The sequence below is a fragment of the Mirounga leonina genome, unplaced genomic scaffold, assembly GCF_011800145.1.
Source record: "Mirounga leonina isolate KUSES-001 unplaced genomic scaffold, KU_Mleo_1.0 Mir_97, whole genome shotgun sequence".
NCBI classification, from domain to species: Eukaryota; Metazoa; Chordata; class Mammalia; order Carnivora; family Phocidae; genus Mirounga; species Mirounga leonina.
The window spans coordinates 7,044,157-7,071,837 of NW_023270889.1; the positions used below are offsets into that span (position 1 = coordinate 7,044,157).

Here is a 27,681-nt window from a genome sequence, read left to right on the forward strand (position 1 = left end):
GTGAAAATAATGGTGAGAGAACTGACTGAAGAGAAAAATTGTTTGAAAACTGTATCCTCCTTTACCCCTGCCACTTTACATAATTATAAAGCCTCTTCTCAAACTTCCCTTCTGAGGAAGAAATAACAGCCAACAGAAATTCAACAGAAATTGGAGGCTTCTGAGGGTCCAACAATTTACAGTGCTTCAGAGTGTCACTGTCTCTAATGGGCTGTCAGGGAAATCCTGTTAGGCAACGAACGGTCTGTCTTTTCTGCCTTCCACCCCATCTCTGCTCACACACACTTGTGGTCCTTGTTGGCATTCACCCTCTCTTTTTAATTGTCAGCATACACCGCTTGCAAATGAGAAATCTGCCCAAGGAGACTGTGCTTGATGAATAAAGATTTCCTTCAGCCTCATCCGTCAGTTTATGATTCTGTGAGACCTCAAAGGTTCATTTTATTTGGACATGTAAAAACAAAACAAAAACCTGTTTCTTGAGAGTATCCCAAATCTTGTATTGATGATGATAAGGATGATTGAGGAAAGAGGTAATCATTCATGATATCAACTATTTCCTGAATGATACCTAGTTAACATGTTAGGGGAGGGGACCAAATCTAGAAGTGATGCCCATTTAATGAGGCCAAGTAATGTAGCGAGAGCTCAGGAAAAACTTATAAAGGGAAAGCTTGGCCCATGTTCAAACTATTATCATTAACATAAAACAGAGAAAGAGTAGCTGTTTGATCAGTTCACCTAGATCCGAACTCTCAAAATTCACTGTCATTCTGTCAGAGCGAGGTCAGAGAAAGGATTAAAAACCAACAATTCTGGGAAAAAAAAAAAAAAATCTTAAAAAAAAAAAAGAAAATCTTTAAAAAAAAGAAAAAGAAAATAAAATCTTTAAAAAAAAAACCAACAATTCTAACATTCTGGGCTATATTTCAGGGATAGGATTTGACTCAGATTTTTTTGTGTTAGAACCAACCAGTGTTGTCTCTGCTCAGTACAAAGTAGGTGCTTAATAATGTCTGCTGGTCAGCACGTGGATGGGTAACAGTGGCGAGTGCACATCCTGAACACTGTGCTCTGGGGAGGTTGTTTCCCTTAGGAGTTTCCGTAGCATGGACAGCCTTAAAAAGCCCAGAGAAGTCATCTTTATAGATAGGCGTGTGACTCATTCCATGGGAGCCTGGAACTTAGTGAAATAGTGTTCTTTGGACAAACTTTCGGGGCTCATCTGCCTGGCATACAATTCATTAACTGAAAATACAATTCATTCTTTCCTGAAGTAGAACCATAGGTGTCCACTGTTAGGATGCCCTTGCAGTCTGGCAGCTGGAAGGTTTTCAGAAGTTGTAAAAAGTGACTGATCAGAAAGAGACATTTTCCAGAAGAGGAAGGTATGATATTGTGATTGATCGGCCTGCTGCTTTGTCCTGGAATCGTGAAATCCGATCACTCTGCAAGAGATGCTTTTCTTGTGTGTTTTCTCTCAAGAAATTCAGAGCCTGCTGTTATTTTGTCTTAAGTGTAACTGAGCTACCCCGAGGAGAGCTCGGAACTGCTTTTAAATTCAAGAGGACAACTGCTTTCTGCTCACTCAGGTCTCCTGAGACTTGACCCAAGACAAGAAAAGGGTGCTTAGCAAGGGCTCTTTGCCAGAGATTCAATATATGAATTTTTCTACGAGAATAGAAAGTTGGTCTGCTTATAAAAGGATAATCAAAAGTTCATTGCAGTGTGTTCTTCCTTTCCTATGATGGAATTAATTTAAACTCTGGCCTCTGAGCTGCAATATTTTGCAAAGAAGAAAACTACGCTTCTGCCATGTGGTGCCGGGAATACCTGCGATCCCCATGCCAGGGCTATGGAAATGGAAAGGCTGGACACTCCTGTGACAGTCTACACCCCTGATTCTTTTACTTTAAAGCCAGCTGGGAAGAATTTTGAGAGGCTTTTACCCAGAGTTCAGTATTTATGAACTGTTAAAAAATGAAAAAGTGCCCTAGCACTGGGTTGGTTGATAAAAGTACGCTATCAAATATGCCCGTTATTTTCAGGCCGCTGATGTTTGAAAAATCAGTTGGAGAGCTAGAAGAGACCTTCTCCGTCCCTCAGCACAGCCTCATGTCTACAAATCCGTGCTGGGCTATTTCTGTTCCCTATGCGTGCCCTCACTTTCTTACTCTCTACCTATATGGTCTTCCATCTGTTGACTTTCTCTCCCTCTTCATGGTCTAGCTCCACTGTCTCTTTAGTGTGAAAGCTTCCTTGTTTTCCTTATTTAGAATTAATTCCTCACTGTTCTCTAAGAATTCTATAAATATCAATGAATACCCCCGTCAACGCATTTCTCATAATGCTTTGTGCTGTGGTTATTAATGGACTTATCTATTCCCCCCCCTACTTTGTTTGAATAAAAGAATGCTAGATTCAACTTTACAGATGAGGAAATGAGCCATGAAGAAGTTTAATAATTTTCCCAGGGCCACACAGAAGAGTTAATGGGTTTCATTCTGAATATGTTGTTCCAGTGTATTTTCTCTTCTAGTCTTCAGACTTTCTTCTTTTTTGTTTAATTTGATTCATTCTGTACATACATATATATACATACACCCACAGCCCATATGTATATTTTATATATGTGCCATATATAGCAATCCCTAAATCATAATCAAGCTGGCTTTCCAGAATCGTAGTCAGTTACGTGATAATCTGAATGCAGTTTTACCTAGACTCATTATTACTGTGCATGGAAGACAGACCCAGAAGCCCTCTCACAAGATTTTTAAATTAGTAAGGATATGCTAAGTAGCTTCAGATGGGCCTGGTACAACCCGGCTGCCTTTCGTTAATTCCTCACCTCCATCCTACTACATTCCTCCCCGCAGCTGTTCTAAATCTCCACCCTGAAGTCCTCACCCCACCCTCTGGTTCTCAGCCGATGATCTGCTTTAACTGAGATAATTTAGGTCAGTGGTTCTCACACCTTAATATGGAGAGAAAATGCACAGCAGGCTTGTTGGCACATAGTTTCCTGGGCCATATCCTCAGGGATTCAGTAGGTTAGGGGTGGGGCATATGGATTTGCTTTCTCACACGCTCCCAGATGGTGCCGGTGGAGCTTGCCTGAGGACCACACTTTAAGAATCACTGATTTAGGGGGCGCCCGGCTGGCTGAGTCGGAAGAGCTTGCAACCCTTGATCTCAGGGTCGTGAGTTTGAGCTCCACGTTGGGTATAGAGATTACTTAAATAAAACTTAAAAAAACAAAACAAAACAAAAAAACCCCACTGATTTAGGCCATGGTATGTGATGGGGTGTCTTGTCCAATACAAAACCTCTCTGGATCATTAGCCTTCCTCTCTTTCTGTGAGTGAGAATTCAGAGAAGCGTTATTCCCTTCCCACACCAGTCCCTTTTACCAGCAGCGTTTATCCCACCTCACTTTGTCTGTTTCAGGACCTTGTAGCCCATCTGTCTCTGCATCTTTTATATTACCTATTCTATTTATTGCCTTTACTTCTTTACTACTTTACTAACACAACTGTTTAAATTTCCTCTCTCAGGGTAGTATTTAAGATACATTGGTATGCTTAATGGTTATAAACAAAATTATTGCTATAAGAATACATGACAATTTCAGGTGCATCTGGGTGGCTCAGTCAGTTAAGCGTCCAACTCTTGGCTTTGGCTCCGGTCCTGATCTCAGGGTCATGAGATCAAGCCTCGCCTTGGGCTCTGTGTTCAGTGCAGAGTCCCCTCGAGATTCTCTCTGCCTCTCCCTCTGCCCCTCCTTCTTCTGCTCGTGGTCTCTCTCTCTCTCTCTCTCTCAAATTAAAAAAAAAAGAAAGAATACATGACAATTTCAGATTCAGTTTAGTTGGTTAGAAACTGAACTACTTGGGACGCCTGGGTGGGTGGCTCAGTCGGTTCAGGCTCTGCCTTCAGCCCAGGTCATGATCCCAGGGTCCTGGGATTGAGTCCTACATCAGGCTCCGTGCTCAGCAGGGAACCTGCTTCTCACTCTCCCTCTCCCTCTGCCCCTGCTGCTCCCTCTGCTTGTGCTCTCTCTCTGAAAAATAAATAAATAAAATCTTAAAAAAAAAAAAAAAAAGAAACTGAGCTACTATAATTTGGGAATTAGCTTGAAGACGGCAGAAGTAAGCCACATTAAATTTATTTTTATGGAGATGGATGGAAGAGACTGATGACCCATCACAAAGGAGTTAACTTGTGCATTCCTGTATTCTAATAAAGATGGTTCCTCTAGGTATTTGAATAGCAGCCTTGATTCACTGACCCGATTGTGTTCCTCTCTGGGGCATTGCCGCTTTGCCTTAAGCAGTTGGAGGTGGGAGAACAGAGGACAAGTGTACTTTGAAACATTTCACAATGAACTTCTTTGCATTCTAATGATTATTCTCCTTACTTAAGATCTTTGCTGCATAAGGATGCTTTGTCTGACACTTTTCATTTGCATTCATCTCACTTCGTTAGTCTTAATGATTACTTACAATGAATCAATCTTACCCAATCATACTTATATAGCTCATTCCTACATGTATTCTTACTATTAGCTCTTTTCCTAATTCAATACTGGTATTCCTTAGAATACATAGAAATTAGATAAAACATGTAGGTAAGACATATAAAAGAAATGGAAACTTCCCTGCTCTATTTCTTTTCTAAAAATTGGTTATATTCCTACAGCACATGCAACACTATTCATATATAACTCTAGATTTTGAATTATCTAGCAGAAACTGAATGAAACATTGTCTCCTATCTGAGGTATAAACTCTGTGAGATCAAAGACCATGTCTTTTATTCCTTTTGAACCCTTAATAATATTTTGAAACAGGGCTCTAAGCTTAATCAGTGCCAATTGAATGAATGAGTGGTAGTCATGAGTGAAAGAATGTAAGCCTCTAACTTTATCCTTCAAAAGTCTCATTTGTTTGAATTCAAATGATGCTATTTAAATAAATATTTAAAGCTGTGAGATTGTTCAAAATTTCCCTCTTATTTCTCTGCATGGTTTGTAAAAATTTCTGGTTATCATAATTTAATAGTTTTTTATTTTTAATTCAGAAGATAGTTTCCAAATCATCCCTTTACGAATTTGCAAATAACAGTCTTCTACATAATGATATCCTTAATAGGCTCCATATTTCAGGGTTCATTTTTTTCTTTTTTTTTTATATGTTTCTCTCTTTTTTTTAAGATTTTATTTATTTGACAGAGAGAGAGACAGCGAGAGAGGGAACACAAGCAGGGGGAGCGGGAGAGGAAGAAGCAGGCTTCCCGCGGAGCAGGGAGCCCGATGTGGGGCTCGATCCCAGGACCCTGGGATCATGACCTGAGCCGAAGGCAGACGCTTAACAACTGAGCCACCCAGGTGCCCCAATTCACTGCTATTTTTAACTGAAGCTTTGGCAAATAGATTTAGGCTGAACAAAAGCTCTATCTTCCATGGGTATTTTGGACACTAATTTAACTTCCTTGTGCCTCAGTTTCCAAATTTACTAAAGATTATACTACAGTACTGTTCATCGATAGGATTAAAATGAATAGAGGTGGGCGCCTGGGTGGCTCAGTCATTAAGCGTCTGCCTTTGGCTCAGGTCATGATCCCAGGGTCCTGGGATCGAGCCCCACATCGGGCTCCCTGCTCCGTGGGAAGCCTGCTTCTTCCGCTCCCCCTGCTTGTGTTCCCTCTCTCGCTGTGTCTCTCTCTGTCAAATAAATAAAATCTTAAAAAAAAAAAAAAATGAATAGAGGTCAGGAAATACAATACCCATAAAAACGGCCATTGTGGACCAGATTACAGAATGGCTACAAATCAAACCCAGGTGACCCGCCATAATGCCAGATTCTTAGAGGTGGTTTCTCCTGATAGTGGGCTGTATCTGTCCCTCTTTCTTCCAGGACACCTACTAAAAGTACATTTCAACCAGGAGACAAATGCCATTTGTCCTCTAGAGTAGAAGACCCTACTGAGAGAGTTATTTATTCCATCTCTCAGCCTGTAGGCAGAATTGTATTTAAAATACTAGTAACGTTAACTGCCTCTATTTTTTAAAAAACCCTCCAAAGGAACCTCATCCTGTTGAGGATCTTTGTCATGGCTCTGAACATTTGCGTATCATGAAACTTCCCTGCCAACAGTTAACTTAAAACTCTTTCTGGCTTATCTTGGCCATCTCAGAGAATGAGAACAACTGTTTATTTTTCTTGATACAGCTCTGAATGTGCATACCCTTCTGCCTGCCACTGCCCACCACGGCATGCATACCCTGTCTACTCGCTGTGCCTGACATTCTGGCTCCTGTCTTCTTGTCTTTAAGCTTAGCCTAGTTGTATTTCGTTTTCTCATATAAAGTGTTCTCTAAATCTGTGATGAACTCTAACTATAGTACTAAACTCTAATAAAGTAATAATGACATCACATTTATCATAACAGTGTGCTAAATTTATATATTTCCTCATTGAATCCACATAGCAATCTCATAAGGTAGGGATTTATATTCTCCTTTTATAGATGCATAAACAGAGGCCCAGGAAACAAGTAACATGTTCAGAGTCACCTACTTAGTAAATGGCTTAGCGGGAGCCAGGTCCATGCAGTTCTTTTTTTTTTTTTTTTTTTTTTTTTAAGATTTTATTTATTTACTCATGAGAGACAGAGAGAGAGAGAGGCAGAGGGAGAAGCAGGCTTCCCGCTGAGCAGGGAGCCCGATGCAGGGTTGGATCCCAGGACGCTGGGATCATGACCTGAGCCGAAGGCAGACGCCTAACCATCTGAGCCACCCAGGCGCCCCAGGTCCATGCAGTTCTAAAGCCCACCCTTTTAACTACTATGTATACAACGGCTGTATCCCTTTTTGCTGACTATAATGCAACCCCTCCTTCACATTTCACCTGCTATTTTAACTTCTCGGTTCTTTTCACTTGGCAGAGTTTCAGTGTATGATTGTTCTAGGTTTTTCTGTGCATGTGTTAATATTGAAGACCCACCAACTACTTCTCTTTTTACATAATAGAGATTCTTTTGTCTACAAGTTTTCTCTTCCTAATGTAAGTTTCTGGTGGAGAGTAATGGTAAGTTGCCCATTTAGGGCCTCGCCATTGAGCTGAGCACATACATACCTGACCGGAAGTAGCCCGCATCATCTTCATCAGCACAGCTAACATTTAGGCAGTGTTTACCGTGTACTAAACATTTGCACGGCTTATTTCAATTAATCCTCGTAATAACTCTGTGAAGGGGATTACATTGTTATCCCCAAGGTGAAGAGACTTGCCCAAGTTCATCCAGTTACTACATTGTAGAGCTTGAGTCTATCCAACACCAGATTCCACATGCTTAATTACCCCCATGTTCCCCGCAATGGACTCTAGGGTTCTGCCTACTGCCTGTTCCTTCCACTGTTTACCATCTGCCCTCTCTGCTCCTCACTTCCTTCCCTACCCATTCCCTCCTGCCTGCTCAATCTTCTCAGCCTAATCATGGACTCTTTCACTTTCTTGGCAATGTCTAATTATTATCATATAAGATGATAATTAGCTAGGTAAAAACAGAAGTAGAATATGGGATTGAAATAAAGAATTTATTTTTTTTCTATTAGAAACATAAATTATGAGTGACTATAATGTCTTGAGCTTCATAATTTCTAAGTATCAAGATCAGGCACTGCTTAAACACACACCCTTGTTTTATGCATTGATTGCCATTTTTATTGAGCAGCATATTTTTAGCCATGCAGCAACAACTACAGAATAATTTGAGTTATCGTACAGAAGCATAGATAAGGCTCATCATTTGGCCCTCTTTCATTTGTTCTATGGTGTAGTGAGTTGCTTTGGAGATCATTGTACATTGATATGAATTATCACTGGAGTTTCATTCGGATGTCTGAGTTTAGGCATTTTGCTTTTCTCTCCAAATTCTGAAGTCATGGCCATTCATCTTTTAAATAAGATTTTTAAAGTAGGACAAAGCCATAAAATAAACATGTGAGAACCAGCATTGGGTATGCCCAGCTAAACAAACTGCCCTTCTATTTAGTTTTGAACTCTAAATCTCATTTAAACACCCTCCCATTTTTTTTTTCTCTAAAGAAGGGAAGACAAAAAAAACCACCCCAAAAAACTAACAATTAAAGTAGATTCTAAAGAAAAATATAGCAAGAACATTTTGGTAAGAGATATTCCCACATGGAAAAGCACAAAAATTGGGCAAGTACTTGCAGCTGACCAGTAGAACTTGGAAGAAGAAACACAGAATGAACTTCTGAGCTTGTGGAATGGTGTGGATAAGTTTTGATCACTGAAATGTTCCCAGGGACCCAGCACTTGCTTATTGAAACACTGGAATGGTTTATATGGTCTCCCGTGGCTTCTACCTTATTTCTTCCAGAAAGATTAGGTTGTGTGCTGCCTAAGGCCACATTTACTCTCAGTTACGAGATCACCACATGAATTATATTATGAATAGTGTGTACCAAGGCGTAGAAGGATCTCACTCATATTTCAAAATTGCACAAACCGATTATAACCCTGGCCTAGAAATCTGAATTATCTTGGCAGGGCTATGCTGTCAAATTCACCTGATTATATTTGCATTTGTGACAGCTGTGATGGCCTTCATTGGCATATGCCACTTTGCTGTGCCCAGGCTGTTAATGCAAAATAAAAGATGTGGTCAGGAGACGCATGCTCCACAGATGTAGCTGCCCCAGTAAACAGAGTTTCAGCCTTAGCCTGGCCCCCGATGCCCTGCCTGGTCTTTCTCGACTGAAGTTTCCATGACTGATTTTCAGAAAGAAAAACAAACAAAAAACTGAGTCATTTTTCTTTTTTTTTTTTTTTCATAAAAACTGCTCTCCATCCCTCTGGAAAGCACTATGGTATCCATGGTATCACACCTTTTACTTGCACAGATTCAAAAATCACAATCAAAAACATGTTTCTCAGAAACATTACTCTGGGTGTAAAACATGAATATATCACAGCCTATATAACACAGGGGCCAGTATGATGTTAGAAAGCCATTCTTTGTTTTTAAATAATAAGAAAAATCCAACTGTTGAGGAGAAAGTGGATATTTTGATTTTGAAGTAAGCCTGGTACTTGAAAAGAAACACATAAATCTCCCTTGGGGAATAAAAAATGGAAGTTCCATTTTGGACATTGCAAATGACAGCACCGGCTGTTGTCATAATATTTCCAACATCCACCGAGGATTAATTCCAGGCCCTGCAAGTTCACTGGATGAGCAGAAATGGCCGTGGAAGTAAACGCTGGTGTTTATGCTCTGACATCAGCGTCCACGGTTCATCCAGTGAAATGAAGCAGGAGACCTCTTGGAATTGGATATGTAGCCAACACTGGATTATCATGCCCGAGGATCATTCACTTGGTGGATTATCTGCGGAAACTTTAATCCCACACTTGCTTTCTTCTGCCTCTTGGCTCTCTTCCTCTAGAGTGGTACACTCGGGAAATGCGATCTCCTTTGATTGTAAGCGGTCGTGAATATTCATTAAGTGCTCACAGACTGCAAGCTGAGGAGCGGTGTAAGACACAGGTCTGCTTTTTAAAGCATTTTCTTTCGCTAGCAGTAGAGGCAATTAGCAAAAGGGAACAGACACAGGTTTCGGAGGCAGGTTTGGCCCTGGGCTCATCACTTGGATGTTCTGAGGCTCCATTTTCTCTAAACTAGAGATCCTAATACCATGTTACAGAGTTCTTTTGAGAATATGAAATGTTTATACAAGCCCTAGATCTCTACTTGTTTGCTGTTTTCCCAGAACAGATCGACCTTTTTATATACGTTCTACGAAGCAGAATATGGAAAGTGCTAAATGAATACAGAGAATTCCCTACACAGGAGGTGTGGATGAGGGACTGCTGTCCAAGGGGTGGGCTGGAGCTGAGGCAGGACATGTGGGTGGGAGGTCCCTAAGCAGGCAGAGGGAGAGGGCATTCCTGACAGCAGGTGTGGGTCACACCAAGGCATGAAGACAGGAATGCATGTGGCATTTTCAGGGCAAAAGATTAGGAAGTTTTAGATATGACTGGTTATGGGGATCTTGAACAGCAAGTAGACTAGGAGTTTGTGGAAGAGGGACGCCTAGCTGGAGTCAAAGAAAAATCACAGACCTCTTTTTCTCCTCTACTCCCCCCTCTTGTTTACATCATGTTCAGCAATTCCAGCTTTTCCTTGCACTCTGTTTCTGTAAACAACTTGAAGTCAGAGCTGCAAAAGGGATCCCTTTTTGTCTGCATTTGTATGGTCCCTGTGAAGATTTTCAAACTATTAGATGGTGACCCTAGTGACCCTAATGATTAGGCAAAAGGCCAGTTGAGTTTATAAGACTAGCAAATCCAGATAGTGGATAGTGGTGGGGAAAACAATGAGTGGCCAATGGTGAGGAAGGTGAGGATTAGGATAGAGAAAAGTGAAGTAGAGTGGAAATAAGTAAGCAGTAAAGTGAAATATGGGGAAAGGACTACTTATGATTTAGATGAAAGCCATATAGAAATTGATTGATGAAGCAGGGTCTCTGATATGTGTAGCTAAAAATTGGAGTCTGTTCTCATTGTTGGTTTGAAAATGGGAAGGCATCTTGAGTTTTTCTGCTGTAGGCAGAAGTAGTTGAGGTGAGCCAGGGAGGTGGAGAAGGCTGTGGTTCTACTTGGCTTAAGGTTTAGATTATATGTAGAGGAAAGAGTGATTTTAAACATAATTAATGCTAAATTACAAACTCACACTTGCAAATGTTGGTTATAATCCAGATTTTCTTTTTGCTGCTGATTTGGAAAAAAAAAATCTTTGGAGAACTATATTTAGAATGTTTAAGTATTATTTTATGGAGCCCACTTTGGTACCACAGCTTAAAGGTACTCCTAAGAGAGAGCTTTTTCAAATGGGCCATCCTGAAATGGCATATTTTATGTGCATTTGAATTCAAGATAAGGGAACCAAGAATTGTGTTGCCTGGGTAAAGCTTTTGAGAGTTAAATGGGAATTTGGCAAACAATGGGCAAAAATTGACTTAAAACACAGATAAGCCTGCAAGTATGTAAAGGGCGGAGGCATCAAAGAATGTCAGAAGCAGTTTAGATCACCACAAATAAAGTAATGAAATGTGTAATGGGAAGTCAGAATCCACGCTGTCAGGAAAAAGTCTTATTATTGTGTAGAAACGCCATTATTCGGTACATTTAAGATAAAATGGAGTTGGTGTTTTCAAAGGGCTCGTGCCCACCTCTCCCCATGAGTGACTGGGCGTTTTCTAGTTTTAGGGATTTTTGTAGGCAGAAAACAGGTTTTGGTGCCAAGTATGTCAGTGGAGGCGGGGAGATGGGGTACTCACTGTGTTCAACGAAAGCTGTTGCTTAGAAGAAAGCCAGCTTTTCTTAAGAATGGAGAAGGAATTCAGTATATCCTATCAGGGGAAATGTTCTTTGCATACTATAAAAATTTTATCAAGTTATTAAGTTGTTTAAAAAAAAAAACTGCCTGTCTACGGAGGGTTGTATGCCTAAAAAAGATTTTTTGTAGTTACATGGGCATGCAAGATACATAGCTTTAGACCTGTGTATATGACTTTCTGAGAGGACCATGGTCTCCAGTTAGAAATGATTTTTATGGAGGAATCTAACACATAAGGATCATGCATTGTCTATTTTTTATTGGTGGGATCATATACAGTGATAGCAGAAACTATTAGGGTCTGTTAATGCTTATAAATTTAGAGCAAAAGAAATATTTCTAGAAGTACTGCTTCTGTGTCCATAGACCCAATTACTAATTTTATATACATTTTATACATGTATTAGGCTTGAACTATTTTTTCCAGCTTTCGTTTGCCAAGATTAGACTATGATAATATTGGTAAGCTACAGCCAGGTGGATACATTTTCCTAATCTTGCCTACATTGTGGTCATGCTGTGGACCCTCCATTATGGTTTTGTTGGTCTAGCTATCTAGAAGTCAGCTAACATGGTTTTACATAATCAACGCCGGGAAGCCTTTTTAGAGACTGACACTGAGCACTTGGAGGACATAAAGTGAATCTTAAAGTTTCTTGGGAATATTGTTCTCTGCAGCAGAGAATGGGTGCTCTAAATCAATGCCCAGGAAATGCTCGAGAAGTCCCATAGGGCAGTGTATACTTTATTCTGCTTCTCATGACCAAACTCTCCATAAGCCCTATTTCTGAACAATTTTAGGAACTCAGAAGGAACAACAGGCACTAAAGGGAACATCATCACCAAGACTGGACCTTGAGGCTCTCTGGCTGACATAACACGTCTCTTCCTGTTGGAACGATTAGCAACCATTTCCTGGCTGATTGGAAGTGGTGGGATGGTCATTTTTAGGGGCAAGGCAGAGGTCATACATAAGTTCTTGCTCCCCCCCATTATCTTCATTTCTGGGTACTAGTAACATAGTTCAAGATGTTATGGAGCCCTATTTAAACTTCTAATATTGAGAAACTGACTCTGATTATTCAAGACTTGTTAGGGGGGAAAGAGAGCCATATGTCGTCTTCTGTCTAAAACTCCTTAGGCACCACCCAGCATGGATGGCTATATCTGAAACTGGCAGTATCCAGGAGATGAGTCCTAGAAATCTAAGTGTTCATTCAGCACTCTGCCTTCTGTAAATTTGCTGTGAGGAAGTCAGACAGTCCTGTCTACCTTCAAGCATAGCCTAGCAGGAATGGGAGGATAAGAGAGAAAACATACTGCCTTAGATACAACTTATGTATTGCAAACTGATCCTTAGACAGGTGGGTGACATCCTCAGCCAGAATTTAAAAGTCTAATAGAGAGTCTTCTTGAAACATTGGGTTTTTATTTCTGATCGTTGTCTTTTATGGATGAATGAACCACATGAAGGTATTCACTTGTGCTATAAAAATACATTGATTCTTTTGTAGTGCTCGGCCATCAGAGCGAAACTTATAAATGGTTGGAAAGGAAGTTTCTGACTTAGCATCCCCTTTGGATAAGTGATGAAAGCTTCCATGTCTTGGTGTTTCTGAATCTCTGCTATCTCACTGAGGCACTCTGCCGGCATCTACGTTTTATTGTTTCACGGGTATGGAGCTAAATGACACATCTCCCAATTCCTTATTTATTATCCTCCCAATACTTTTTTATTTATTTGAGGAGGAAGATAGATTACATTTATAAGGTGAAGATACTGCTTGAAGGTACTTGTTACTTTTATAGGCAAGCAAAAAAGAGAAGAGAAAATAATGGGTAGAAGGAAAGTATGCCCATGTCACATTCAGGACACTCCATCTGTCTACTAAGTACTTACAGACTGTGTACTAAGTACTTCCAGGCACCCTGCATGTACTAGGAGATGTACGCACAGAAAAAGAATACAGCAGTCAGCTCCTTTGAGAGTGACATGGTGTGACTACAGAGTAAATATGAATTTTCTTCCCTGCCCCTCCCCTCAGAGACTTACGAACTATTTATCAGCTAATTTTTCCACCAAGGTTACAATCATCTCACCCGTTGCTTGCCAGCCTAGTAGATTGTTAATATCGATTACTGTTTATTTGCATGTGTTCCTTATGTATGCTATTCATCCTGTATGTATTAAACACACACAGCCCCCCTGCCCCACCTCCCATTTATCATCTCTTATTTTTCTTCTGGACAGCTTTTTGTCACTGCCCTATTATGATGAGATCAGAAAAAAAAAATGCACAGGCTTCAAAATTAGCCGAACCCAGACATATGGAGCAGTAGGTTCATTTGGGATGCATTAGAGAGTAGAGAGTTGTTCACATAGATAACTGAAGCTTGTGTGCATATCTTCAAATTACAAGGAGAAACATTTGCAGTAGAGGAAACATGAAAACCTTGGCTTGTAGTATTCTAATGGAGGTGATGCTCAGGAGGTGAAGCTCAGAGATATTTAGCTCTCTCTGTCTTCATTATATAGGAGATTATGTTGGTGATTCCATTTCTTGCTACAGATTAGTTTGGGGGCCATCAGGAAGCTTGCCTGAAGATCAAGTCAATCCTGTCCGTGCTTGCCTTCACTGTATGCATAGATCCACTCTTGACAACAGTCTGTCTGCTAATTCATCAATGATTCTACTAATTATGTCAAGTAGGACTGATCCTTGGTGAATGCCCCTATTCTTATTAAATAAATAAAGGAAGAAAGGAAGAGCTCCCAGTATCTGGCCAGCTATGATTTAGCCCTTGGTAAAGAGTTAGTACAAGTTGAGATGGTGCCAAGCTGTTCCTGTGATTCATCTCTTCTCTTGTCAAGACCAGTTGAGGCAACGCAGTCAGAAACCTCCCTGCTTTGTGAAGGGGTACTTTATGTCAGAAGGGGAAGCGTAAGCACAAGAATAATTAGGCACTCTGAGTAGAGAGAATTCGTTCTTCTTGATTAGTGAACAGTTCCTGCAAGTTAAGGTCAAAAGTATTGTGAATTAATTCAATGTGCCCAGCTTCTTCAGCATTTCCAATGACTTTTTCTCTCTTTGAAGGTCATTTAACCAATTGGACCGGTTATTTTCTTAAAATCTTATTGCAGAGCTGATGGCATGCTGAGAGTTTAAGGCCGGATATGATGGATGCATCACATCGAGATGCAGATCTGGAACTGGGCCTGATCTTGAGGTGTCAAGTGGAAATCCATGTGCTGTGTTGTGGGACCTAGTTTCTGGAAGTTGATCCAGTATTATTTGGCCTGTGAAGTTCTAAGTGTCAGGTATGTCTTGTCCAACAGAATATCAGTTGCAGTTGTTGAAAGACAGATTGCCTTCAGGACAGTTGGCACCCATAGGTGGTTGAATACCCAGAAAACTCATTTATTCTCAGTCATTTTCATCCATAATTTCTCGCCTTAGTTGAAGCATTGATACCAGTGTAGGGCATATTAATTCTCACGTTCCAGCATGGTCTCTTTGTAACTTCACTAATTTTGCCTTGTTTCTTTGTCCAAAAGCCAGGGCTCTGTGGCTCAGTGGTAACATTTCAAAGCAGCTCTCACTGGACTAAAACTAAGTAAATGTGTGGGGCCTAGTGTTTTCAGGCTGGCTTTCATGAGCAAAATCCTCAGGGTTTTTTTTTTTTTCTCTCTTAGATTATGGGTCTTCCTAGGAATTTTAATTCATGTTCTTCAGTTTACAAATAAAACAGTCAAGAACCACAGTGGTTGAGTGATCATCTAAGATTGCTCAGCCAACTGGTTGTGGGGCTGGGATCGAAACCTAGGTCTCTTGGGACGGCACTTTGAGCAAGACCCCACATGACCTTTCACTCTGGCACATGTGCTGATGTCCCATAATCCCCTCCACTCAGTATTTCCTTTTCATCCTCCAATCCTGAGACCTCTGGTTATGATTTTCTTCCTTCTCATACTTCCTACCCGGAGCTGGTCAGCAGCACGTTGAAGTATTGGCCAAGGGGTGGCAGAGGGTTATGTTTCATTGCTGTGAGAGTACTTCAGTGCCGCTCAAGAAATTCATTCATTAAGAAATTCATTCATTAAGAAATTAAGTTGCAGGTTATCCCAGCATCTCCAAGGCTTATCTTTCAGGAACAAGAACAATTTACTCCCATGCTTGCATTCCCTTTAAACTCTTCCTCTAAGCTTTAAAATCCCCACTGGGAGAAAAAAACTATACACATACGCACAGGTGAAATACCAATAAATCCAGAATCTCCTCCTTGACGGAAGTCTAATTTTAAGCCCTAATGGGTCTTTCCTTCAAACTTTTGTAAAGCTCTTATCTAAAATTTTCAAGGTTTATAAGAGTAGGCAGAATAGCATAATGAATCCTCAAATATCTATTAGCCAGCTTCTGTCATTGTAAACTCATGGCCAATTTCATTTCATCTCTGCCCCCCCCCCAAGTCCCCCCCCTGCATTCTGTGGAAGCAAATTCCAGATATCATTTCATTTTATGCATTAGTATTTCAGTATAAATCTCTAAAAGATGAGCACGTTTCCCTCTTTTTCCCCAGCTTTGTTGAGGTATCATTGATACATAAAATTGTAAGATATTTAAAGTGTACATTGTGGGGATTTGCTATACACGTGCCCGGTGAAGGGGTTCCCCCATCTAGTTAACGAACATAGCCATCACCTTGCTTAGCACGAGATAAGCATTTTTAAATCCTTGAAAATACATATAGTGTTCAAATTACAGTTGTCTCAAATGTCATAATTTGTTTTTCGTAGTTTGAATCAGGCTCCAAATAATTTCCACATGCTACAATTGGTTATAAATCTTGAAGTCCCTTTTAATCTGTAGGTTCCAAATCTCTCTCTCTCTCTCTGCCTCTTTCTTTCTTTTTTTTTTTTTTTTTTTAAGATTTTATTTATTTATTTGAGACAGAGAGAATGAAAGAGAGAGAGCACATGAGAGGGGGGAGGGTCAGAGGGAGAAGCAGACTCCCCGCCGAGCAGGGAGCCCGATGCGGGACTCGATCCTGGGACTCCAGGATCATGACCTGAGCCGAAGGCAGTTGCTTAACCAACTGAGCCACCCAGGCGCCCCTCTCTGCCTCTTTCTATCTGCAATTTATTTGTTGAAGAAACTGAGTTGTTTGGAGAGTTTGCTCCCGTCTCAAATTTTGCTGATTGTTTCCCTACAGTATCTTTTTGATATGTTTTTCTCTATAAGTTGGTAATCGTCTCTGAAAGTGGTGTTAAATTACTTTCTCGAGAAAATGACAAAACGCATCCTGATAGACACTGGAGGGTAAGGTGTAGTCGCTGGTGTGAGGCGTGGGTCAGGGCTGGCTTTGGGGACATGGAGGAGGGAGACTGTGAACTCAGGATAAAGGGGGGGCTGACACCATGGACTCTGGCTTTGCATGATTGGCACTGTTCCCAATGTTGTCGGAATGCTAGCCTCTCCCGTTTCATTCCTCTCTCTCTGTTGGTCTTTACTTCAAGCTCTCTGGTTGGTTTCATGGTGATGATCGTTGGTGAGAGTCTTACCCATTACTGAACGTTTCTTGTTTAGTTTTGCATGGTTTCAATGTCCTTGAAAACAGCAACTGCCAAGCTGTAGGCCACCTGCTTTTGTAAACGGGACTTAAGTGAAACGGAGCCACATCCACTCCTCACGTCTTGCCAGTGTTGCCGTCTCACCGAATGGCAGAGATGAGTAGTTGCAACAGAGACCCTATGGATCACAAAGCCATGTACAGTAAAAGTTTGCTTATGGCTGTTTGAAAGAGAAAGAAGTTATCAGATTTATATAGCACCAAAGAAGCGCTGTCTAGAAAAAAGAAATTGTAGAATTCTGTAATTTTCTTAAAAAGTGGAAAACACCAGAAAAGTCGCTTGTTCACAGGTGCCTTACCTGCACTTCGGTATGAAAATAATGTATATGCTTGTAATTGGGGGAAGGAATGACAGGCCTTCTCTCTGTATGAAGGTCTCCAGGCCGGAGGTCATACAGTGGTTTTCTTTCCCTTTTTACCTTTTCATTTTGCCATTACTTCCTTGAGGGATGAATGTTGTGGGCTGTAAGGGGATTCGGGATACTTCGTGATGGTTGCTTTCTTTCAGAAATTCTTAGGTCCTGTACTGAGCAAGGGCCATACATTTTCTCTGCTCCAGCATGGCAAGGCCCAGTCTGCTACTTACCTTGGGTTCCTACAGTTCACCTTGAAGAGAATCTCTTTCACTTGCCGAGGGCCTTGTTTACTCAGTAGTATCTATGCCAAAAAAAACACTTCATACAGAGGCCGACTTTGAAAGCGTCAGCTGGTAGTAAGTCAGTCTGGCTTAACTTTCCCTTGAGTCTGGAGATCTAATCAGAAGGGAAAAAGGGGTGATTTGTTGATTGAGGCAATTTGACACATACTGTCTCATTTAAACACCCATAAAAAACCCTGCAAGGGAGGTAATATGCTTTAGGAAACGGACACTCAGAAAAACGAAGTAAATTGCAAGGTTCCCATGCTCTAGAATTATAGTCTCTATCAGCAAATGCCATGAGCTTCTTCTTCTTCTTGCTTTCTGTTCCATAATCCTTACTGTGTTGCCCTCTTCCTCACACTCATGAAATGGCTGTCGGAGATCTGAGTACCATGTTTCCAGTCAAGAAGAAGGTGAAGGATAAGGGACAAAAGGTAATGAACAGACAAGCTGGCCACATCTGTTCTTCTTCCTAGATGTCCTACTTGGTGATTTCAACTTACATCTCATTAGTTAGCATGATAGGGCCATCCTTTCCTGCAAGGGAACCTGAAAATGTGCAGTGTGTTTTGTTTCATTTTGTTTTAAGCTGGGCACTTTTTGCCACTCCCATAAAAATACGTTCTGTAGGTACAGCAGTGGAGGAGAAAGGTTATTAAATAGGCAGCTTACAATCTTTTCAAGAGGTCATTCTGACTGGAAAACAGTATGGAGGTTCCTCAAAAAGTTGAAAATAGAGCTACCCTACGACCCAGCAATTGCACTACTGGGTATTTACCCCAAAGGTACAAATGTAGTGATCTGAAGAGGTACATGCACCCCAATGTTTGTATCAGCAATGTACACAATAGCCAAACTGTGGTAAGAGCCTAGATGTCCATCACCAGATGAATGGATAAAGAAGATGTGGTATGCACACAGACACACACACACACACAGAGACACACACACACACAATGGAATATTATGCAGCCATCAAAAATGAAATCTTGCCATTTGCAACGACGTGGATGGAACTAGAGGGTATTATGCTAAGCGAAATAAGTCAGTCAGAGAAAGACATGTATCAGATGATCTCACTGATATGAGGAATTTGAGAAACAAGGCAGAAGATCATAGGGGAAGGGAGGGAAAAATGAAACAACAAGAAACCAGAGAGAGACAAACATAAGAGACTCTTAATCTCAGGAAACAAACTGAGGGTTGCTGGAGTGGTAGGGGGTGGGATGGGGTGGCTGGGTGATAGACACTGGGGAGGGTATGTGCTATGGTGAGCACTGTGAATTGTGTAAGACTGATGAATCACAGACCTGTACCCCTGAAACAAATAATACATTATATGTTAATAATAAAAAAAGGTCATTCTGATACATGGAACAATTAAACATTTCTGGTCTAAACTCTCCTGGATCTTGCTTTTCCTCGTTTCAAATTAATTTGATAGAATAAAGGTTATTGCCCCTCTCTAATCCCCTGGTACAGGACAGAGATCCAACAGATAGAATTAATTCCTTCTGGCTTCCATGCTAGAACAAGGCACATGCCAACGAGGAGTGGCGACTCCTTGATGTCCTCAGCCAAACGGGGGGAGGTGTGATGACGTTACAAGTCTTCTAGCTGCGTATTAGCAACAGGTGTCTGTGTAGACTGGCCAGCAATCCCTTTGGTGAGGGCATGGGGAGGCCACTGGGAGCTGCTGGATGGCATCAGCTTGCAGAGACAAATGTAGCATATACTGGAGCGCTAGCTGGACGGGCAACTATCTGGCACCCTCCAGGTGACTCCTGCTGAGTCAGCAGTTAGCTTTCATCTTCCAGTCGCCATTCCCTGTGGCTTTTTTTGATCGCCCGCCCACATGCCCCAGGCCTGGGTGAGACCTGCTGTGGTGTAAGGAGAAGAAATAGTCATGCCTCCAAAAGGTAAACACTCACGTGGGTAGTTTTCCGGTTCATGAGGATGAGGAAGTGCTCTAAGGGGAGCAGTTATCAAATGCCTGAGTCTTTGCCCCATACCTGGCTCCCCACAACAAAGTCCTTTCTGTGTTTTTTTGGGGGGGGGGTTGTTTGGTTTTGGTTTTCTGTCAGGCAGAGAGCCTCAAGAAAACAGTGTGTCCTAAAAAACAAGAATTTCAGGGCGCCTGGGTGGCTCAGTCGGTTAAGCGACTACCTTCGGCTCAGGTCATGATCCTGGAGTCCCGGGATCGAGTCCCGCATCAGGCTCCCTGCTCAGCGGGGAGTCTGCTTCTCCCTCTGACCCTCCTCCCTCTCCTGCTCTCTATCTCATTCTCTCTCTCAAATAAATAATAAAATAAAATCTTAAAAAAAACAAAAACAAAAACAAAAAAAAGAATTTCAGCCTGCAGAGAAGAATAGAATCCACCCTGCTTGGTCACCTGAGGGAGTGCACCAGCTCAGGAGAGCTGGACTTCGGTGTTGTGCAGCAGAGGGGGCTAGAACACGGGAAGCTCTGTGACTGGACCCTGGTTCAGAAGGAGAAGGGAGGAGATTGTAAAACAAAATGCCCAGGGTGTAATGTAGTGCAGAGGTTACAAACTCGGAAAGCCTGTAGCGTCTTGGCAGGTAACATGAAGGTGTCCAATGAGCCAGTGGCCCACAGGCAGGCGTGTGTCCCTTCTAGAGAAATGACTGCCACAGAGGAATGCTAGTGCTAACTCCCTCCTTCCTTTCCTTTCTCCTTCCTTCCCCTTCCCTTCCCTGAGAGGCCACAAATGTGGAGCTTTGTGTGAATAATCCAGTTTATTAGTGTTGACGGCCAGGGTTGCTCCTAGCTAATCTGGCTCCTTCCTCCAAATTAGGAAATGGCACACCCCCATGGCTGTGCAAGTCAAGTGCGGGCTGAATATCTAAACCCTTGTTTGCCCGTTGGCTGAGCCTTTGGGCCAGGCACGAGCTGCCCAACTTTAAGATTTTTTTTTTTTTAAGTAAACTCCACCCCCAACATGTGGCTCGAACTCACAACCCTTAGACCAAGAGTCTCATGCTCTACTGACTGAGCCAGCCAGGCACCCCACCAGCTTTAGACATGGCCCAACTTTAGACATGGCCCTAAACGTTATGTTTTATTCGACTCACATAATATTTATATTATGGTCCACATTTAGCGTGCGAACTATCATTTTGCAGCCCCTGGGGTTGTGGTTTGCTCTGGGCTCAGACTGCCCAGTTTCAAATCGAGGTTCTGTCATTTAGGCAAATTAGTCAGTATTTCTCTGTCTCAGCCTCCTGTATCTGTAAAATGGGTAAATACTTGGAGCTACCTAAGGGTTATTGCGAGGTTGAAATTAAATAATGCATGAAATGCTCTTAGCCATTTAGAGTGTAGCTAACAGTCAGCATTGATAAGTGTTAGTTAATATCAGAATCACATAAAAAAACAGACTGAACATTCACTGGCCTGTCTCTGCAAGTCAAGTTTTGTTGGAGAAGTCATGGCATCTGACATGGAATGAGAGAGTGCATTTCAGGATTTCTTCCTATTTCCACAGAAAATGCTGATGCTCTTTCTCTGGTGACTTTGTGAAGGCAAGGAGCTTAAAATAGCATTACTTACCAGTTGGCCTACTAGGGCCACAAGAACCTTAGTGAAGTAAACACTTTGCTTGAACCACTGTCTCTGTCTCTCTGCATGAAGCACTTACAACTGACATCCATAACGTGATGTCTTAAAACCATTAGGAAAAGATTAAATTTAGTATCATCTGTTGCAAAAAGCACAGGTGTGTGGGACACATTGTAGAATAATTTACACAGAGAACAATTTTGAAGTGTTGGCGTTTAAAAGGCATGTGCTCCGTTACTTGAGTTCGTTTTCTAAACTGGCTCCTTCTCTTGGGGCCGGGCCAGAGAGTCGATACTCTATCATTAAAAATGGTCACAGTTGTTTGCATCTGACAGGCGTCAGGCTCTGCATAAAGGCTCCACTCCCATCACCGAGACTGTACTGAGAAGAGAGTGTTAACTCAGTTCTGGTTCCAGTGAACCAGTGGTTGGTTGCAAGGATTTGAGTTGAAATGAGACCCAGCGTTGCTCTGGTAGGTCCAGTCACATCACAGTGTTCAATAATGTTTTTTAAAAAGAGGTAGCATCGACTTACTTTATAACATGACCAGGAAAGGGCATCCAAGAAACAATTTAGTTCTACCTACAACCGAGTTAACTTTGCGCTCACTTCGTTGATATCTAAGCTTCCCGCAAATGCTCGTTAAGCCCTAAACGAATATGAAGACTGTCCATGAGACTTGAGAAGACAAGGATTGCCCCAGGAATTCCATTCTTACTTCCTTCACATAGACGTGGCTGGGCTACCATCAGTCTGAAGCGGCTGTCTCTTGACCTGGCTTTCTCAGCCTTGCCACGGTTGACATTTGGGGTAGATAATTCTTTACTGTGAGGCTGCCCTGCCCACTGTAGGATGTTCAGCAGCCTCCCTTATCTCTGCCTATTGCTGCTAGTAAGCCCGCCCCCCCCCCAGCCCCCTGCAACTTGTGACAACCAAAAAAGTCCCTGACATTGCCAAATGCCACCTTGGGGAGAAGATCTTCCTGGTTGAGAACCACAGCTCTAGGCTAAGAAATGTGTTGAGATTTGTAAACTACAACAAGTTTTGGGGGGGGGGGGGTGACAAAAAGGCCCTAAAGATAGAAAGGTTTTCACTAAGCAGATCTGTAAGCTGTGTGACAAAATGCTTAGAGAAAAATCCTGTAAGGACCATGTTTGGCAAGTGGGTGATTTTGCTAAGCCTCGTAGCAGCTTTTCCATGTGTTGTGTGAATTGCTATCAAACTAACCAGTCTAGCAGGGTGGGTTGTCATCCAGATCATCCATATCACCCTTAAAGGGTTTATCCAGACTTCTAAACAGGAGTGTTGCTTATCCATTGGTATTTCATACAAAAACTCGGTGGGGGTTAAGAAGTTCATAAAATAGAGAGGGACCTCGGAGTTCACGTCCACTTATAGGACGAGGTGCTGAGGTCCAGAGGATAGTTTGCAACATAATTTTATTATGATGAACTTCAGTGATTCAGACACTACCCTGAAATTTTCAATAATTAGTATAGAACAATATAGGCACAGAATTACTATTGAGCAAAATGTTAAAAATATACTCTTAAGTCCATTTTCAAGGTTTTAGGAATTAAGAGAAACCAGAGACAAAATTAAAAATGTTTTTCAAATTCAAAAAATTAAAGATACCATCAGTGTACCCTTTGCTTCAGGATCCCCAAATTTATATTTGTTTTCTCTTTATAACACATGATTGCACAGTATCAACCAGTTGGGGATGGAAGATTTCCATGAATTTGCCTTATCATACTTATAAATTATGTCTACTAAATAAATAATTTGGAACTTGAAAGGAATTATGGTTTAAAATCGATTTGTCCTTAAGTCAGACCAGATATTTTCACGATCTCTCTTCCCACCTCCATGCAGCATTATCATCTTCATGCAGATTGTATTTCTAAACTAAGGTGATGTGAATGAATGCATCACATTGGCACAGGATATCCATCCCTGTATCCAAATTTCTTTCACAAATCGGAGGAATACACAGTATTTTATAGAGAATATGTAGTACTCATGTTTTCTCCATGTGGTCAGCTCCTGAAACAAAGGACAAAGGGTAAGCAGGAAAATTATCAGATTCAGATGGTGTTCAACTGGAATATGAGAACATCACCAAAGGAAAGGTACAACATGTTCTGGTATGTTCAAGTTTTGATTACAAGGTGTATTCTTGCTGCTTGCTTGTCGTGGTGCCCCAGGCTCTGTCTGACTTGAGTTTGTGATTACCAGGGTCTCAGCAACAGAGTTCTCTAAGGTCAGGGGTGGACCCAAGCTTTCTCCTGCCATGCTCCAAATATCTCCCTGTGCCCAAACAACAAAGGAAAGCTTCCTCCTATAATGTGGTGTAAATGTTGTCAAAAGACTTGAGGAAATGCCTCTGACCTCTTTTGGACCTCACGGATAATCTCATTCAAAAATAGGTACAATGTCAAAATAGGAAATGTGCTGGTAGAATAAGCACATGATTCACTTAAAATAATGCTTCTTTGGGTAGGGGGTTGGAGATGCAGTCTGTTCTAGATTTTAAGGAGAGAGGTGGTTGGGAGAAATGTGGTATTTTTACCTAAAACATGGTAGACTACACTGTCACCTTTTGGCAACGAGGTGAAATGAAGAATCCGTTTGAAGACTGTTAACGCATTTAACAAATACTGAGAGCCTGTTTGTTATGAGCTAGTCACGAGAGATTACACAATGAACAAAACAAAGTCATTGTTTACATTTAGTGAAGGGAGACCATCAATAAACAAATATATGATTTGTCACATAGAGATGAGGGCTACGGGGAAAACCAAAATAGGGTAAGAGGATAGGTGGAGCTGATTGACCAAGAAGTTGGTATTTTATATGGGATCATCAGGGAATTCCTCTCTAATAAGGTGGCATTTGCTCGTAGAACTAAAGGAAATAAAACAGAGAGCCCTATGGGTATCTGGGGGAAGATATCAGAAACTGTTATAAGTGTTCCAACAGAAAATTTATTAGGACTCAGAATAGCAGGCCTCTCTGTGTTTAGAAGGAAAGGGGAGAAGATAAAAGAGGGAGCTTCAGGAAAGCAGTAGGGATGCACCAAACGTATCCACTGAATTTATACACAGCACTGATTAGACAAACCATAAAACTGAATTATGTGTTTGCCCATCTTTTACGTGGTTTTTTGGTATGAGACCCATATTCTGTTAAGCATCATGGTCTTTTGTATAAACCGAGTTATAATGATTGTGGGGTTGTCTTTTTCAGTTATTCTGCAAAGCTTAGACTAACTAAAAAAGCAGTGGTTCATATACATTGCCCAGGGTAGATGATGTTATTAATCTGAGCTGGGAAATAATAAAACCGGATTGTGCCTCCCTCTGGGCCCTCGTCCATTTCAGCAGATTCTGTGCCTGGTTTTTAATGGGAAAAGACCTTGCTGGGCAGGGCAGTTTCAATGAGGAAAAGCAGAAGAGTATAGGTAAAGATCCCATGTTAGCTGGCTTCACATTGCCTTCACATCCCTCAAATGACCCACCTTATCCTGGTCTTCAGTATGAGCAAAATGTTCTTCTAAAGGGTGTGACATCTCCAGGCCAGGACTAGGAAGCCGAGGACTTCAATCATATCACCTTTCCAAGAGTCTTTTAGGAAATTCTTACCTTATATTCTATATCTCGTTATCTCAAGAGGGGCTTTATTCTCCTTAACCGTGAAAAGAGGCATCAGCGAACCCTGCCCCTTTCGGCTGAGAATTGCTCTGGGTTTTTGAATGCCTAACATGAAATGGGGTCACATGTGCCAGTTGGAAGCGGTTTCCCTGTTCTCAAGGACGGTCAGATTTCACCTACACACCTCCCAGGCTTGCCGTGCCTTCAGGGTTGTTGAGCATGCGTGTTGGGAGTTGTTGACTGTTAAAGAAAGCAGGACTGGCATAGGACCAGGAGGAGAATATGCTGGAATTCTACTTCTTGGGGCTGAAGAGAATTTCTGTTCAAGCCCAATCCTTGGACTGATGAATCAAGACTGATTAAAACAGCAAGGAAGTACTTCCTCAAAAGGGATGGCATCCAGACGCAAGTCATTACTTGAGCAATTTTGTCCATAGTTTGTGAGTTTCAAGGGCTTCAGGGTTTATGGTTTTTTTGCTTCTGCGAGTCATAATTTAAAAAAATTCTTTCATGCCCTCTGAAAACATTTCTTGAGCATCTACCCAGGATCCAGTCCTAAAATGGATCTGCCTTTGGTCAAAAGAATTCAGTAACACTGTCCTTGCACTTGTGGAGTTAATCATTTTATTAAAAAGATAAGACGTCTACCAGAAAAAATAATAATTAATTAATTTTAAAAAATAAAATAAAAAATCCAAGAAGGAGCAAGTGAGAAGCCAAGCAGGAGGTATTATCTCAGTGGAAAGAGTCCAGGCTTTGGAATCAGGTAGACTTGGGTTTGTATCAGTACTCTGACCAAGAGCGTGCCTCATGAGATTCACTTATCCTGCATGGGTCTCAGCTTTTTCTCCTGTAAAATGCGATGGTAATACCCATTACACTGTCACACTGGCTTGCTGTGGTGACTCAATAATTTATACATAAAGCAATTAGTATAGTGCCTAGCCCATAGGAAGCACTTATTATCTAACCAGACAAATAGGAGATCTGGGTTCTAGTTTTGATTCTGCAGTTATTAGACAGCTTTGATAAGTCACTTGATCATACCATATGTGTAGATCATTCATAAAGTGAAGGGAACAATCTCTGGACAATGTGTTTTACCTCCAAAATCCCATGTTATTTTGTTTTTGTCTTTTGTTTGTCTTTTTGTTGTTTTTAAAGATGTATGTATTTATTTATTTTTAGACAGAAAGAGAGCATGGGTTAAGAACACACACGTGAGCAGGGGGAGGGACAGAGGGAGAGGGAGAGAAGCAGACTAGCCACTGAGCGTGGAGCCTGATGATGCGGGGCTCGATCCCACGACCCTGAAGTCATGACCAGAGCGGAAATCAGGAGTCAGACGCTTAACGGACTGAGCCACCCAGGTGCCCCAAGTCCACATTATTTTGAACTGAAATATACTGAGTAAAAATCTCAATGGACGCTTCTTCTTTGTAATACTAATGCTAGCAAGAAATCATCAATGTTTACAGAGGACTTGCTCTGGAGCCAGGAGACATATGGGTTCTTTACTTTCTTTGTTATTTGTTCCATGTGACACACTCAGTAAGTTGGACAATCTTGTCCTGTTTCCTATCTTCTAAGCCGTATTTTATCCAGTTTAGTATTCCTTAAGTCAGGATACATTATATAATAAGTATATTTAATGTGGTAATTTTTTCCCCCAAAAGCCACTTCTAAGTGAGATAGGCCATCTCATAATTGATGGTATCTGTGAAGCAAGGAAATGAATATTTTTTCCTATGTTTTGGATGATAAAGCTGGGTCTTAGGTAAATTTACATGCCCAAGATTAATGAAGTAACAAAGGCAAAGCCAGAATTTGAACTGAGATTTGTCTGATTTCACTCATTTTACCATACTTCATAATAGCAAATGGTTTAAAAAGTTGCCAACATATAAACTTTGTTCTCTTCCTTTTCCATAACAAAACATTTTTGATCCATCACTAGATTGAACTGTAGGTTGCCTATTTATTAATTCTTAACAAAAATACATTTTTAGTCTTCCTAGCCAGACTTTATACACTATGTATCCTGCACAGTGAAATGTCAATGTCTACTTCATGGTAACATTGGTCAGTCTGAAAAGTTATTTTCCTTAAGATAAGAAACTATTGGACTCCTAGATCTCTTTTAGGAATTTCACCCTGACCTGAGTTCAGCTGGGTAGTAGCAGCAGATTTTTCCCTAGACTTTCAGGATCCTAGGTCCTTATAAGGAAATAGGGATGTAGTCATTAGCAGTTGATTATTAAGCAAAATCATTGAAAAATGACAGCAGTATTCTTTGACCTCAGTCTTTATAGCTAAACTGCTGATCTTGGATAAATAAAGATTGCGTTACTAATCTATTGACATTTAGTACAAATTAGCTATCAAATGGGCCAGTTGTTACTGTTGAAGACTTTTTTAAAGTATATTAAAATTCTTATTCCCTGTGTTTCTTTCTCTGAAACAGAAGCTTAGGGGTTTTTATTAGGAGAACCTCTCAGTCTAATAACCAGCTGTCTAGGGTATCAAATCAGCTCTGTTGTCAAAATGATTGTAGTTTCAAGGTTAATAGAAAAAGATTTTTTTTTTTTTTAGGTTTCAAAAGTTTGGTGTTTTTTTTTTTATTATGTTAATCACCATACATTACATCATTAGTTTTTGATGTAGTGTTTCATGATTCATTCTTTGTGTATAACACCCAGTGCTCCATGCAGTACGTGCCCTCTTCAATACCCACCACCAGGCTAACCCATC

The 27,681-nt window shown here is 41.1% G+C and overlaps 2 protein-coding genes across 4 annotated transcripts in view; both read left to right on the top strand.

The window, feature by feature from the left end:
- LOC118006542 (F-box only protein 4) overlaps nt 1-15,646 on the top strand; it is a 441,418-nt gene extending 425,772 nt beyond the window's left edge. The window contains exon 8 of the mRNA XM_034999252.1: nt 14,573-15,646. Coding sequence (XP_034855143.1) covers nt 14,573-14,589 — 17 coding nt within the window. The 3' untranslated portion in view covers nt 14,590-15,646. The remainder of the gene's footprint in view (nt 1-14,572) is intronic.
- LOC118006541 (growth hormone receptor) overlaps nt 1-27,681 on the top strand; it is a 257,625-nt gene that overhangs the window by 43,622 nt on the left and 186,322 nt on the right. The window contains exon 1 of one of the 3 annotated variants that reach the window (XM_034999246.1): nt 14,666-14,749. The exons of the other annotated variants lie outside the window; for them this stretch is intronic. The gene's annotated coding sequence lies outside the window, so the exon portion shown is untranslated. Of the gene's footprint in view, nt 1-14,665; nt 14,750-27,681 lie in introns of those variants that run through there. 3 annotated transcript variants of the gene reach the window in all.